Genomic DNA, 15,199 nt, shown 5'->3' with positions numbered 1-15,199 from the left:
TCGATCGCGTAATTGTGACACAGGTTGGGTTTTGTGTCATATCTCGATGGCCTTTAACTGGATTCCTTTCAAACCACAAAAAGGCACTCCTAGGATAGTTACTCCATCTACATAGCAATTTTCAGCTCATTCCTTCAAGCGGTTTACCCTGTGGGCGTGACAGACCTTCGACCTTATTTTACGCAAATAATCGGTCATAACGCCGTGAATGTTCCTCGGATTCCTACCAAACTTGGTACTGAGATTCGCCTTAATGAGCCCTTTATGTGTGCCAAATTTTAGCCCGATTGGAGCACGAATTCGTGTTTTATGGCGGATTTTGCAAAGTGTGCGAAAAGAAGAAGTAGAAGAAGAAAAAAACCCAAACTTTGGCCGATAGTATCTCGGAAATAGATGGAGCGATTTTCTTCAAATTTGGAATGTGGACTCCCCTACCTAGCCGGCACTTCTGTAGCAACTTTGGTTTCAATCGGATAAGGAATCACGGAGCTACAAAGGTGTGAAAATCGCGTTTACTTTCTTCCTGTAAATATACTCACGGTGTGGCGCGCCGGCTTCTTGGGCCGTACGACACACTACCGTGTGTCTTGATACATAATATAAGAGTATTATTGTGGTTTTCATCACAACCACACTTTAGTGCTTTGTTGTCATTTCCAGCATAAGATGCTCACAGCCAGTTGATAGTACTACACATAAACATTTTGTTGGTAGGTAGCTGTCCATCTGAGTTTTGCAGTGTTAGCATGTGTTACGGGTGAAAATGTAGTGTCCCAACTTGCTATCTCTGATGCTCTATCATACCGATACACTACATGCATAGCTTGATAAGTCTCTCTTTAGTGGGTGTAAAGGGTTAACCCCCAAGCTCAATTCTGTAATGTTTGGATGCTATTCAACTCAAAAGACAAAAGCTTTGGCTATTGTCATGTTATTTCATATGTTTTTTGGGGGCAGAAAATTTCCTGGCTTTTTATCTAATTAGTACTCTAAACCTTCAGTACAAAGTATAGGATGGACTCTGTCTGGCTTATGTACCTGCTAGTAGCCTATAGTACAGTGTAATTAGTATACTCTATGTATGCTTTTAACATCCATGAAGATATATGTAGAGTGGTTTGGCAATTGACTACAGAAATGCTATACACTGTAGAACTACAAAAAGTGAAGTCTAGTGCAAAGTGAGTGCAATCAATAAAGAATGTCTTCACATAGCTAAGGTCCATGTCATATGCTTAAAACTACCTGTACATTTGAACAGCCACTTAATTACCAGCCATTAGTTTGTGTCTGTCAGGTGAGTCTTGTGTAAACTAATCAGGGAGTAGTATTTGGGTGTGAGATTATGGTCTGTTGTCACTTGCAACTTTTAACTGACTGTACCAAGAAAGCATGGATTAATAACGTTTCACAGTTACCAGTGGAGTAAAGGTAATTGAAGTTAAATACATTGCCAATTAGATTGCTATATTCCTCATATGCTCAAACCACTTGCACATGCAGCAGTATTAGTTGTGATTTAATTTTTTTGATCATTAATAAAGAAGTGATCCATATATTTGATTCAATTCCATTTGTAACGTAGTAGCAAATAAAGATATTGTTTAAGGCTTATCCCATGTGGCTAAAATTCAAAGCCACAAATTAGGATCTATTAGCCAAATGACTATCTATACTCTCCTAGAATCCACTGTGCAAGAGCTAGTATACTGCAGCTGATAGTGATATCAATCATAAAATTCTTAACATTACGGTGTCATCAATGGCAGATTCAACTTAGGATATTTGGAGCAAATTCCAGTCCCTCCTCACTGAAAAAACAAAAGGGTAAAAATGACCCACCAGTGATGGGTTGTTTTGCTGCAATTCAAACAACCCAAATTTTTGGTTGTAATAACCATTGATACATACAGTCAATTTCACATTGATCATATCAGTTGTTTTAACTTTAATGAAGTGGTCAGATCACCCATTATAAATCATATCAAAATAACCTGAATTAAACACAGTTGAAACTACGACTTCATACTGGTCAATTCAACTTGGGAAAGGTCACTTTGATTGGTTCTTTATGGATTAAATTCACTGTAACATCTAGGTTGAATAGACCAGACTATAGTGGAAATTACCCACTAACCCTGGGTAATTTTACCTACAATTCAAACTACCATTTTTTGGGTAGCAACAACCATTGAAAAAGTTTGGTCATTATGCCTTTTATGGAACCAGTTGTTTTAACTTTAATCAAATGGTCAACTTGACCTATTAATGACAGTGGTCAGAAGTACTACACATTGGTCAGTTTTCCTTCAAAGGAGTGATTTGACCAAACTGACTTGGGTCATTATATGGAATAATAACCTGAATAACTGCAGGTCATTTTACCCGCTATCAGGTAATTATGAACAGTTGACAACCAGTTTGAATTACTGTCAAAAGTTATTTTTACTTACATGTTTAATTTTACATGCGCTACATTGTATTGATTTTACAGGTTCAACAGCTGCTTCAACCAGAGATTACAATCAATCACTTAATAATAATATTGTGTAACTTTACATGTAAATGATCACAAGCTGTCACTATATACATTAAACCAAAAGAATTACATTACCATTATTACATTGTAAAGAAAAGATTGTCAGTTAATTTGTCTTACTCAACAGCAGCGTACGTTTTATGTCTGAAGTGACACTCAAATATGTTGCAGATTTCGCCGCACGATCTGGCTGTTGCAATATGAAGTCTTGAAAAAAGAAATATATCCACTTTGCTCCATCAGGGTATTTTAGATGAAGGCAGTAGTATAATGAAAACACCACAAATAAAGCAGTTTCAATTGTAGTGATTTTAGAAACCTCCTTCTGTTCACATACTATTGAATACTTGGTTGAAGAGTCGCTTATTACAGCAGCAAACCAAGGCTGACTTTGTGGTGGAGCTTTTCTGCATATACTTGTAGAACTCTGTGTTGCCTATATATTAAAAGAGAACAGAGAATTTAAACATGCAACAAACAGTAATATTATTTGAACTAAGAGACTATAGTAGCTGTAACCTAGTGCGTGGGCTTGTACACTAAATGACTTAGTTATAATGTGTGACAAAAAAATGCAAATGTGAGTATATCTTGTTCAAACACTTCACACTTCCACTGGTAAGAGATTTGTTGATAGGCAATGAAAAGATAAATTGGTTGTTTTATCCTAAGAGTTGACTGAGGTGTCGATTGGCTGATTGCTCATGCAACATATTCACTTAAGTTATTGACTTACACTATGCTCCTCATACAAGTAACACAAAGGGTCATCTCCTTTTCCCAGCACAGCAGCTAGTACATTCAATGCTGCCACTTGTATTGATACATTATCTATAGTTCAAAAAGATATGAATTAACCCTATTGTCATGAACCAGTTAACTAACCTTCATCATCATAAACCATGTTTTTCATTAAAGTAGAAAGAACCTTTTTCCTGCTATTCTTCGCATATTGTAAAATAGCTGGAACATATTCTGTCCATGTGGAAATAAAAGATGATTAATTTTAATGTCTGCAATATTCATAATAAGCCCCATTTCTTGTACCACCTAGGGAAATATTTCAATGAGCAAGCTAGAGTAAAACATTTTACTAACCATGGATGGTCGTTTCAAAGCTGGGTACTTCTCATATATCTCAGAAGCACAGGTGATATCATTGAGAATAAAATCTCTGCGAGTTGGATAGGTCAGCTTCATCAGTTCACTGAGCAAGGTATCCCGCGGCCTTTCCTTTTCCATTTCGGTTTTCATACTCTGTACATGGTCATCGATGCTGCCATCATTGTGGTGATCAACACTGCACAGCATGGTAGTTGCTGTTGTAGTTACTGGGTAGCGGCTTAATAATACTACTTGTTTTTTTGGCCTTTTTGCAACTGGGGATTCTTCTACTTCCACTCCCTTTCTATGATCGCGTTTAATCACATTTCTTATTCTCTCAACAAGCCTGTCACTCCAAGATTGCTGAAAGTATCAAATTAAATCATAATCACATTACAGCAATAAAACTTACATATCCATTTCCTAATTCATCTTTCGTTGATGGGAACTTCAAAATGAGTTTTTTTGCAACCTCATCACATTGTTGTCTACTTGGTTTTTGTAACACAGAAAACAATGAATTTGCCAAAACTCGTACAATTTCATTCCTAGTGCTATCTGTAATGCACTTGTTTTTGATGGACTTCATTACTTCAGGCCTCCAATTATCTGGAATCACTAAAGATACAACAGTAGCAGAGTTACTGGACCCCCCAGTGCGTGTAGAAGAAGAAGAGGTGCTCCTTGACACATTGGTCCCAACTTGCACATCAGTGTGACCGCTGTGATCACTTCCACCAGAGGTAGTTGCAGCTTCCAATATAGGCGTTGATAACTGCAATGCATTAAATAATACGTATATGCTAAATCTGTAGGATATAAGCATACCTTCGATGATGGTAAGTACCGAACAATCCTTTTAGCAAGGCCAATTGGTGGTATCATCACTTTCACCTCTTCTTCAGTTAAGGAAAGAAATTCCCTTCCATCTATGTAGTTATCTATTAAACCATTCTGTAATTAAACGATCTAGCTATCAGCAAAGCTTATCCACCTTTAAAGATGTTGCAGTAGTTTTGCGGAATCCTCAGTTTATCTCGTAAGAAAATCGCAACATCCTCTTCTGTCATCACCTCAGTAACTTCTTCAACCTAGACATAATCAAAATCAAACACATGCATATCACAAACTATATATATATATATATATATATATGTATCTATGCCACCACTGAATGTTCGAACTATCGCCACGTGCGGCCACTAAGACGAGGCTTCAGCCTAGCTAGCTCACCTGAGTTTCATCATCATCTTCATCCGCACTGTATTCCAATGGTCCATGGTAGTCACGGTAATCTAACTCTTGGCTTGGAAGTAGCTCTTGACCAGCCATATCGACAAAAGAACTGAGCGGAAAGAAGCAATCGAAAACTTCTGCTGACTAAGAGTGAAATAACACTTTCTACACCGTGCATCGCACAAAAATTAAGTGTAATACGTCGCGCATGCGCAAATGTGGTCTGAAGATGAGCAAAGACGACTGTAGTAGCTATTCGTGAAATCCACTCGTCTCCAGAGACATACGTTGGTTTCGAAGTTTATCTTCACCGAATTTGAAGCAAGTTGTAGAATACTGTATGCATGCAATATTGGACTGTGTAAACCAAGTTAAATCGATAGCTAGCTACTCAGAACGATGGCGCTATGCAGAAACGGCACCAATTTCAAATGTCCATTGTGCTCATTTAATCATTTTACAGTGAAAGATATCCTTTCACATATCCGTGCATATCATTCTAATGAGCCAAACTTCTGTGTGACGTGCGGATTGGATGGCTGTTCAACTACCTCGAGAACATTTTCTGGATTATATTCCCATATTTATCGCCATCACCGTGAATATATTGATAAACGAGGAAGCTGTAACGCTGATAATGATGACATCGTGGAATCGACTTCAAATCAAGGAAAGGCACAAGCACAAGATGTTGCGGCAGATTCCACTTCAAGATCTTTTGATGAACCTCTCACTAACATGAATGACCAAGGTATGTATAACAATTAATTTGATAACTACACCATTTTAAATTTTCCATTGCAATTAGGAGTGGAACTGACAGCTGACATAGAGTTTTTAATGGGACATGACCGAGAAGCTATCAAACGGTCAAGTGCACTTCTGCTGTTAAAGTTAAAAGAACATCACCGACTATCACAAGCTGCAATTGACAATGTAGTAGAGGGATTTAGAGGGCTATTTACCTCCACAATGGAATATGTAAAGGCTGCCCTAAGGAGTAAACTTGCTGATATAGGATTTAACCCATGTGATATTAATGCTATGGATGAGGTTTTCAATGATATTGAGGAGCCATTCAGTGGTTTAGCAACTGAGTACCAGCAAAATGCATATTATTTGAATCAGTTTCATTTAGTGGTATGTTTGACAACATGCATGCTTATATAGATGTTTATAAATAAATTCCCTTGTTTCCACATGCCAGATGGCATGTAACTAATGTGTAGCATCGATATAGTGCTGTTAAAATTTCAATAATAAAATGTTATGAAGTCAATACAGTTAGTATATGCAAACTGCTCCTATAACATGGTGTACCCCAAGAGCCCTTCCTAATTTTTACAGAGTTTAAGTAAAATGCATCCAGGGAAAGCATTGTGGCTACTGCCTTAAACATTAAAGCTTGACCTTTACCCACAAATATCAAAACTTTCATGATCAACTGTTCTGTCTTTATCACCACAAAGGTATTAATTTGATCAAAGATGAACCCAGCATAGCCTGTTTATACACACTATATCCTGGCAGTTGTCATCCTTGTATGTAAACATTATCAACTCATGACTAGAAGTGCAAGGTCTCTGAAATTACTAACAAATTATGGTTGGAATGTTGAGCTCTGTTGCCTAAGTATCTGGATTTGATGTAAGATTAAGTTCTTCATTTTCCAGTGTACGCATTAATGGGCTCCACTGCATGTATGATATTCATAAGAGCTGCCATTATAATTTCATATGATTATATTGTAGAAACCAGAAGAGATTTTAGTTGGTGATCCACATTATGTTCCCCAATTTTCTGGATCTAAGAGACGGCTGGTTGAAAAGCAAGACTCCTATCAATATGTTCCATTGTTAGCATCACTTAAAGCTATGCTACATGATTTATCAGTTCGAGAACAAGTACAGCAATTGCCTGAACGGCTTAATGGTGACAAAATTAAAGATTTTTGTGATGGTACTAGATTTAAAACCCACCCATTGTTTTCTCAAGATCCTTGTGCTCTACAGATAGTTGCACACTTTGATGAGCTAGAAGTGTGCAACCCATTGGGGTCACATGTTAAATCAAACAAAGTGGGTGTAGTGTCATATACACTTGGCAATATACATCCAAATTATCGGTCAAAATTGAAGCTAACACAACTAGCAATTGTTGCTACTATTCCTGTTATTGAGGCACATGGGATTCATACTATAATGAAGCCTTTTATACATGATCTTAATATTCTAGCAACAGAAGGAATTGTGATGCCCATTGATGGAGTGAATCAAGTCTTTAAAGGAGCTCTGTTGGTTTTTTTAGCAGACAATTTAGCGAGTAATGATCTTGGTGGGTTTAAAAAGTCATTTTCATTTTCATATCGCTGTTGTCGTACTTGCTTAGTAACACAAACATCTTTATCTTTCAATTTCTATTCTGAAGCATATAAAAAAAGAGATGAATTAATCCATAAGAGACAGTTAAAACGTCTGCAAAATGATATCGGTGGCCATTTTTCTAAAACTTATGGAGTCAATAAAAGATCTTCTTTAATGGATGTGAAGCAATATTCCATGTTTGGATATGGACTGCCTCATGACTTAATGCATGATTTATCGGAGGGATTGGCACCACATGAGATTAAGCTCATGCTATTGTATTACACATCTAATCATATGTTTACACTGCAAGAGTTCAATGAAAGATTAATCAACTTTAATTTTGGATACTCAGAAAAGGACAAGCCACTTCCTATCCTTAGTACTACGCTTAAGACTGAGAAAAAAATCCGTGCATCTGCATCACAAATGTTACTACTTGTACGGATAATGCCATTTCTAGTTGCTGATAAAATACCAGAAGATGAGGAGCACTGGAATTGCTTCAGGCTTTTGAGAAAAATTTTTGACATTGTTCTATCCCCTGTTATCACTGAAAATTTTTGTTCGTCATTGAAATTATTGATCAGAGATCACCACTTAAAATTTGTGCAGTTGTACAGTGCATCATCTTACATTCCCAAGATGCACTTTTTAATTCATTATCCAGAGCAAATGTTAAGTCTTGGTCCAATGCTAAATACATGGACTATGCGATATGAAGCAAAACTTCGTTTTTACAAACAAGCTTCTCAGCTTTCAAATTTTAAAAACATAGCCCTCAGCTTGGCTAATCGACACCAAAATTGGATGTGCTATGAAATGGCTTCAGGGAATTTGATTTTGAACCAGTTAGAGTGTGGTCCACTTGAGAGCAACGGGCTTGTTCAAGATGAAAATGAGAATTTAAAGGAACAGTTACAACATATAATTCCTCAAATTAAACCAGAAGTAACAATTTGTCGACCAAAGTGGATTAAAATGGAAGGTATTCTTTATAAGCCAAACAATGCCTATTTGATAATTGACACAGATGGACTAGATCCAGTATTTGGAGAAATAATGGACATTTTGGTGGTCAGCAACAACATTGTTATCTTTCAGGTTAATAAGTGTCAGACATTGTACTTCTGCACTCATCATCATGCATATGCAGTGAAAGCAACATTTGAGCAACTTTTGTATTGTAATTTATTATGCTGTAATGTTTACCATGCACACACACTTAGTGATGGAGTGAGTTACATATCTTTGAAGTATGCATTGTGAAATCACATTAATAATTGAATTTGTTTACACCATTAACTATTAGTTAAAACAGGGTTGATTAGCTGACATCTTGTCACTCCAACTCTTTAGTGGTATTTACTATTTGCCACTTTATAATTATAAATATGTAATTGGTTATACAATTGGGTAAAAAGCATTTAGCTGGTGTCTTTCACTTTAACCCTTTATTGGCATTTACAGCATGATGGTAGTAAAACTGACCACATCAACTTATTATTCAACTTTTTTACATAATGGCAAATTCCGCCACACATGCAAGGTAGTTTTAACTGTAAAAGTTTAATGACGGCCTTTCTGCATTGTAACCTATCCAAGATTCAAGCAAATAACAGTTGCAGTTTATTTTACCCATTCACAATGGTTTTAATCAAAGATCACCATTTGAAATTCATCCACTATATAACATGTATGGTGCATCATCATATTATGTCCCCAAATGTACATTATCCTGAACATGTTTCAAGTCTTGGTTCAACGCTAAATATATATATTTTAGCGTTGAACCAAGACTTGAAACATGTTCAGGATAATGTACATTTGGGGACAACTTCATGTCTTATTGCACATGCATGTATATACATGCATGTGCAATAAGACATGAAGTTTCTTTAGAAACTAAGCAATTAAGTATTTAAACTGTTGAATTCACTTGTGCATTCTAAGTGCTGCACACTTAGAATGGCTAATAGGCACCAATAATGAATGTGTAAAGATGATATTGCTCTGATTTCTGACCAGCTTGAGTGTGGCCCATTTAGCAGACATGGCAGCACTAGACTTGTTCAAGATGAAAGTGGGAAATATTGCAGCTTGTTATTTCCAAAATTAATTCTGAAGCCAGGGTATCTGTCAACCAATTACACTTATTTGGTTTTAGAGACAGATAGACTGCATCCAGAGTTTGGACAAATTAATAATAGACATTTTAGTTCCTACAATTACTTTGTTGCTTTTCAGATATTAAAGTACTGGACTTTTGTGCTTTTCTGAACATTATTTTCAGACCAAATTACTTGTGAACAACTATCGTTGATTGAATTATTGTGTTATGATGTAAACCATGCACACACATGTATGGATGGACTGTGTTATTATATTAATCATTACTTTGCACCTATTAATTAACCCTTCACTTGTATTATATGCATGCACAGCTTTAAACTTTGTGCAAATTTGATTGAAAATTATATGCTGAGACAAAATTACCATACAGTGGTTGATTTAGCAGCTGCACAATTGTCAAAATGACTTTTGTTATGTCACTTTAACTTTGCAGTGGTATAATATGACCTTTAATAGTCAAACTAACCACTCTGAGTTGATTCAACAGGTGATGCTGTTGGTATATTCAACCATCTAAGGTTGATTTAACTAAACTAGTTATTTCTACCCCTGTTAGTTATATTAACCACTCTACTGTCTTTTTAACCTCTGTTGTGCCTGGGTAAAGTGACCCAGTGAGGTCAATTCTACCTATTTGTTTTTTCAGTGCTCCTCTTTGCACTTTCCAGATGGAGCTCTTTAAGGGTATTGTATGTAACATATGTTAACACACAGAACATCTAAAGAAAAGCTCTACAGTATTTATTTCATAATAGTACATGTGTAGAAGGTGAATAGCTAGCTAACAGTATGAGTAAATACCATATGTGTGTATTGCCTTTACAACTATTGTAATATGTTGCTGTATTGAATCAGGACCTTTGGCTATGTTATACTTTAATACTTATGAAAATAACTCAACAGACAACATTAGTGTCATGAGGAGTCAAAACTACTAATTATAATTACCAACAGTTATCAAATGGAGTTTACAGCTCAATACAAGTAGGCATGTAGTACTGTTTTGTTTAGGATATGGCTCCTTGTCATCACTATAAACCATCAACAAGTACATTATTGCCATCCCTCCTGGAGAGTGGCAGCTGCATAGGCTAATTAGCTATGTGGTTTTTCAATTTGTGTCACAACCCGAAATGTGATATATGCATGTGCAATAAAAATCCAAACTGCTTGTAAACTTTTAGGTGGATAAAATTATCAGTAAAGAGACTCCTCTGCCATGATTTAAGATTATAAGTGTCTCACTCTTGGATAATAAATTGTGACCTTATTTTGGAAAACCATACATTTGGGCATACTGGCCAAATTTCTGTTTTATAGCTACAATGAAGCAGTGAGTGGTTATCTAACTTGTGTGAAAATTTTGTGATGATACAATGAAGTATTCCAAAGATATGGTTAATTTACTGTCTAATACATAACAAACTAACTTTCCATTATCAGTTTATAGAATATAGTTATATTACCCAGATGCCCTGAAGTCTCTTCAACCTCTAGCCAAGTGTTTGAAATAACCTTACCATCATGGTTATTTTAACCATCTGTGGTAAAATTAACTCACGTCACAAAATATTTGTTTATTTGTTTGTTTACATTAATTAACAAGTCAGTCATCATTAGTAATAACATACATTAATCTATGTGTGACACATATTCGCAATAGTTATTACATACTGCATCTGAATACTTTAAACATACCTGATCTTATAGAAGTTTCAAATTGTATATAAAACCTATGTTCTCCATGTTCACTTTTGATTGTGGGATGTAACACAAAATTTAATGCTATAACGGCTAGTGTACTGTAAATTTAACCATGTAGGTGGTCATCTAATCTGTGCCATAGTAGACTTGACCATACACACTGAAATTACCCATATATGTTATTTCAACATCCTAAGTGAACAGTTATATTGACCTACCCTAGTTATTTTGACCAATTTAATCCAAAAGCCTACCCTAGTTATAACCACTTTTAAATGGTCATTTTAATAAAAAAATTTGTAGGTTAAATTTACCCATGGAGGTTGAATTGATCCATTTGAATTTACTGTGAAGCTGGTATACTATAGTACTGTATGTTCTTTAGAATAGTCGAGATAATTATCTAGCTGTTGCATAGCAACCACATACACTGAAAACGTATTGTAAATTTTAATTTTTGTTTCTTCTTCCATGCAGTACATTGTGGCTGCAATTGCTACACATATATTACTTCCTATTGGATTCATGATCCATTGTTTAATTGATACACTGAAAATTCAAAAATCAGGCCATTATTACATAATGCTACTCCTCCTTCATACCTGTAATAGAGTTTATAATGATGTGACATGATGTAATAATTCATTATGCATACTTGTAATATTAATATTGTGTACTGTAGTTGTAAGAGTTAGTTGTTATTGCGTGCTTTCAATTATTGATTAATAATATTATATACAGTGGTCTGTTCTGCTTATAAAAGATTTGCCCAAGAGCCGACTTCCCTACAATTATAGAACAATATACCCACACATATGTTATAGCAGCCATATTAATTAATTTGTATCCATTGGAAAATCAAGCCAATTTTTTTCAGTCACATACTGTATATGTATATTACTTCGTTAAATATTTTATTCTATTGTTGCTACATAATCTATTGTTTAGCTTTAATTTGTTAGTACACTAGCTTCCACTTAAAAATGGATACTTATGCCTGATGGCACGCACTAAAGGAGTGTTGAGCAGACAATTTTAATCAGATGAGCTCGAGAAGTACAATGTAATGATTGCTCAAACAGAGGAAGACCTGGAGAATGCTGATACAATGACATTGAGGGAGGTAGCAAAGAGATTTAACTGTAGAGAAAGCAATATTCCAGTTTGCAAATTAATGTAAATCTAGTTGTATAGCGTAGCATTATTAGCATAATTAATTGCAGGCATGTGCAATAAATTCTTTTTAAACTGAATCTTTGCTATTGAATGAGGCATACATATTGCCTACTGAGATGAAGAGGAAAACATAACATGGCAGAGATTTTATGGTGAGTTTATGAGTTCTAATGAATATTTCAGTAACGAATGTATATCAAGACACACGGTAGTGTGTCGTACGGCCCAAGAAGCCGGCGCGCCACACCGTGAGTATATTGACAGGAAGAACGAAAACGTCATTTTCACACCTTTGTATCTCGGTGATCACTTATCTGATTGGAACCAAATTTGCTACACAGTTGCCCGCCAGCCAAGGGAGTCTAGATTCCAAATTTGAAGGAAACCATTTCCGAGATACGAGCTGCCAAACTTTCGTTTTTTTTCTTCGTTTTTTTTTTTCTTCGTCTTTTCGCACGCTTGCAAAAATTGCTGTAACAAGCAAACACGTACTCCGATCGCCTTGAAATTTGGCACACAGAAAGGGAGTCCAAAGGCGAATCCTAGCATCAAACTTGGTACAAATCCGATGAATGGTTCAGGAGTTATGACCGATTATTCGCGTAAAACAAGATCGATTTGTTGTCACGCCTACAGGGTAAACCGCTTCATGGAATGAGTTGAAAATTGCTATGTAGATGGAGTAACCATCGTAGGAGTGCCTTTTGGTGGTTTGAAAGGAATCGAGATAAAGACCACGGAGATATGACACAAAACCCAACCTGTGTCACAATTACGCGATCGATTTTTATGAATAAAAAAGCATTAGTTTTCACGCCTACTAGGCAAACCGCTTAGAGCAATGAGCTGAAAATCGGTGTATAGCTGGAATAATCTTCATTGAAACTCCTTGCAGTAGTACAGAAGAATCGGATTACAAACCACTGAGTTATGATTCGAAAGCCAACTCCGTGTAGCAAATGCGAGATCGAGATACTCTAATAGAACAGTCACCCTAATAGAGCATTCGGATAATTTATTTATTCCATTATAGAATTTTATTACATCACAAGTTATTCTGTAGGGAGTTCAGCTGCAAACAGTTAATCTTATAGACAGTTCAGCAAGAAGACAGTCACCATGTGGAGAGTTAAGCAAATATATCACTATAGAGATTCAGAACATTACAAGTCATATGAAGAAAGTTCAGCTATAAACAAGTCATGCACTGTGTAGAGAATTCACCTACAATTAAGTCACTCTCTAGAGAATTCAGTTACACAGAATTCAGCTACACACAAGTCACTGTGGAGAGAGTTCTGCTACAAACAAATTACCCTTTAGAGTGATCAGCTACAAACAAAACACTTTGCAGGATGTTCAGCTGCAACAAATCAACCTTTAGAGCGATCAGCAATGAACAAATCAACACAAATCTACCTGTAGAGAGATAAGCTAGAAACAAATCACCCTGTAGAGAGTTCAGCTACAAAAAATCACCCTGTAGAGACATCAGCTAGAAACTAGACACAATGTAAGGAGTTCAGCTACAAGCAATCACCCTGTAGAGAGTTCAGCTAAAACAAATCAACCTGCAGAGAGATCAGCTACAGACAAATCACCTTATAGAGAGTTCCGCTACAAACAGATTACATGTAGAGAGATCGGCTACAAACAAATCAACCTGCAGAGAGATCAGCTACACACAAATCAACTTGTAGAGAGATCAGCTACAAACAAATCACCCTGTAGGGAGATCAGCTAGAAACTACACACAATGTAAGGAGTTCAGCTAAAAACAAATCACCCTGTAGAGAGTTCAGCTAAAACAAATCAACCTGCAGAGAGATCAGCTACAAACAAATCACCTTATAGATAGTTCAGCTACAAACAAATTACCTTGTAGAGAGATCGGCTACAAACAAATCAACCTGCAGAGAGATCAGCTACACACAATTCAACTTGTAGAGAGATCAGCTACATACAAATCACCCTGTAGAGAGATCAGCTAGAAACTAGACACAATGTAAGGAGTTCAGCTACAAGCAAATCACCCTGTAGAGAGTTCAGCTACAAACAAACCAACCTGTAGAGCAATCAGCTAAAAACAAATCACCCTGAAGAGAGGTCAGCTACAAAAAATCACCCTGTAGAGATATCAGCTAGAAAAAAATCACCCTGAAGAGAGGTCAGCTACAAAAAATCACCTTGTAGAGAAATCAACTACAAAAAAAACATTTTGCAGAGAGTTCAGCTACAAACAAATCAACCTTTAGAGCGATCAGCAACAAACAAATTACCTTGTAGAGAGATCGGCTACAAACAAATCACCCTGCAGAGAGAACAGCTACAAACTAGACACAGAGTAAGGAGTTCAGCTACAAGCAAATTACCCTGTAGAGAGTTCATCTACAAACAAATCAACCTGTAGAGCAATCAGCTAGAAACAAATCACCCTGAAGAGAGGTCAGCTACAAAAAATTACCCTGTAGAGAGATCAGCTAGAAACAAATCACCCTGAAGAGAGGTCATCTACAAAAAAATCACCCTGTAGAGAGATCGGCTACAAACAAATCACCCTGCAGAGAGATCAGCTACACACAAATCAACTTGTATAGAGATCAGCTACAAACAAATCACCCTGTAGAGAGATCAGCTAGAAACTACACACAATGTAAGGAGTTCAGCTACAAACAAATCACCCTGTAGAGAGATCAGCTACAAACTAGACACAAAGTAAGGAGTTCAGCTACAAGCAAGTTACCCTGTAGAGAGTTCATCTACAAGCAAATCAACCTACAGAGCAATCAGCTAGAAACAAATCACCCTGAAGAGAGGTCAGCTACAAAACATCACCCTGTAGAGAGATCAGCTAGGAACAAATCACCCTGAAGAGAGGTCAGCTACAAAAAAATCACCCTGTAGAGAGATCAGCTAGAAACAAATCACCCTGAAGAGAGGTCAG

General features: G+C 36.4%; 2 protein-coding genes across 4 annotated transcripts; one reads left to right on the top strand and one right to left on the bottom strand.

Moving 5' to 3' along the window:
* Positions 1 to 2,437: 2,437 nt before the first annotated feature.
* Positions 2,438 to 8,449, bottom strand: LOC136250726 (uncharacterized). 3 transcript variants are annotated; one of them, XR_010698683.1, is made up of 8 exons: positions 4,877 to 8,449; positions 4,638 to 4,734; positions 4,472 to 4,584; positions 4,056 to 4,418; positions 3,638 to 4,006; positions 3,425 to 3,589; positions 3,276 to 3,370; positions 2,438 to 2,975 (listed from the first exon to the last, which is right to left on the bottom strand). XR_010698683.1 is itself a non-coding variant. In XM_066042955.1 (7 exons), exons 1-6 carry the CDS (start codon positions 4,973 to 4,975, stop codon positions 3,452 to 3,454), a joined length of 1,179 nt encoding a protein of 392 aa, XP_065899027.1. In that variant the 5' UTR covers positions 4,976 to 8,449; the 3' UTR covers positions 3,065 to 3,370; positions 3,425 to 3,451. The 3 variants fall into 3 exon arrangements, 1 of the variants encoding a protein (XP_065899027.1); XR_010698684.1 differs by having other exon boundaries at positions 3,425 to 3,514; XM_066042955.1 differs by lacking the exon at positions 2,438 to 2,975 and having other exon boundaries at positions 3,065 to 3,370.
* On the top strand, positions 3,770 to 8,535 carry LOC136250725 (uncharacterized). The gene is made up of 3 exons (XM_066042954.1): positions 3,770 to 5,630; positions 5,688 to 6,019; positions 6,631 to 8,535. The coding sequence occupies exons 1-3, from the start codon at positions 5,279 to 5,281 to the stop codon at positions 8,509 to 8,511; spliced, it is 2,565 nt and encodes an 854-aa protein (XP_065899026.1). The 5' UTR covers positions 3,770 to 5,278; the 3' UTR covers positions 8,512 to 8,535.
* The last annotated feature ends 6,664 nt before the right edge of the window (positions 8,536 to 15,199 follow it).

This window comes from Dysidea avara, chromosome 3 (assembly GCF_963678975.1).
Source record: "Dysidea avara chromosome 3, odDysAvar1.4, whole genome shotgun sequence".
NCBI lineage: Eukaryota > Metazoa > Porifera > Demospongiae > Dictyoceratida > Dysideidae > Dysidea > Dysidea avara.
The sequence above is the reverse complement of the archived record's forward strand: the minus strand, read 5'-3'. Positions and strand labels throughout refer to the sequence as shown.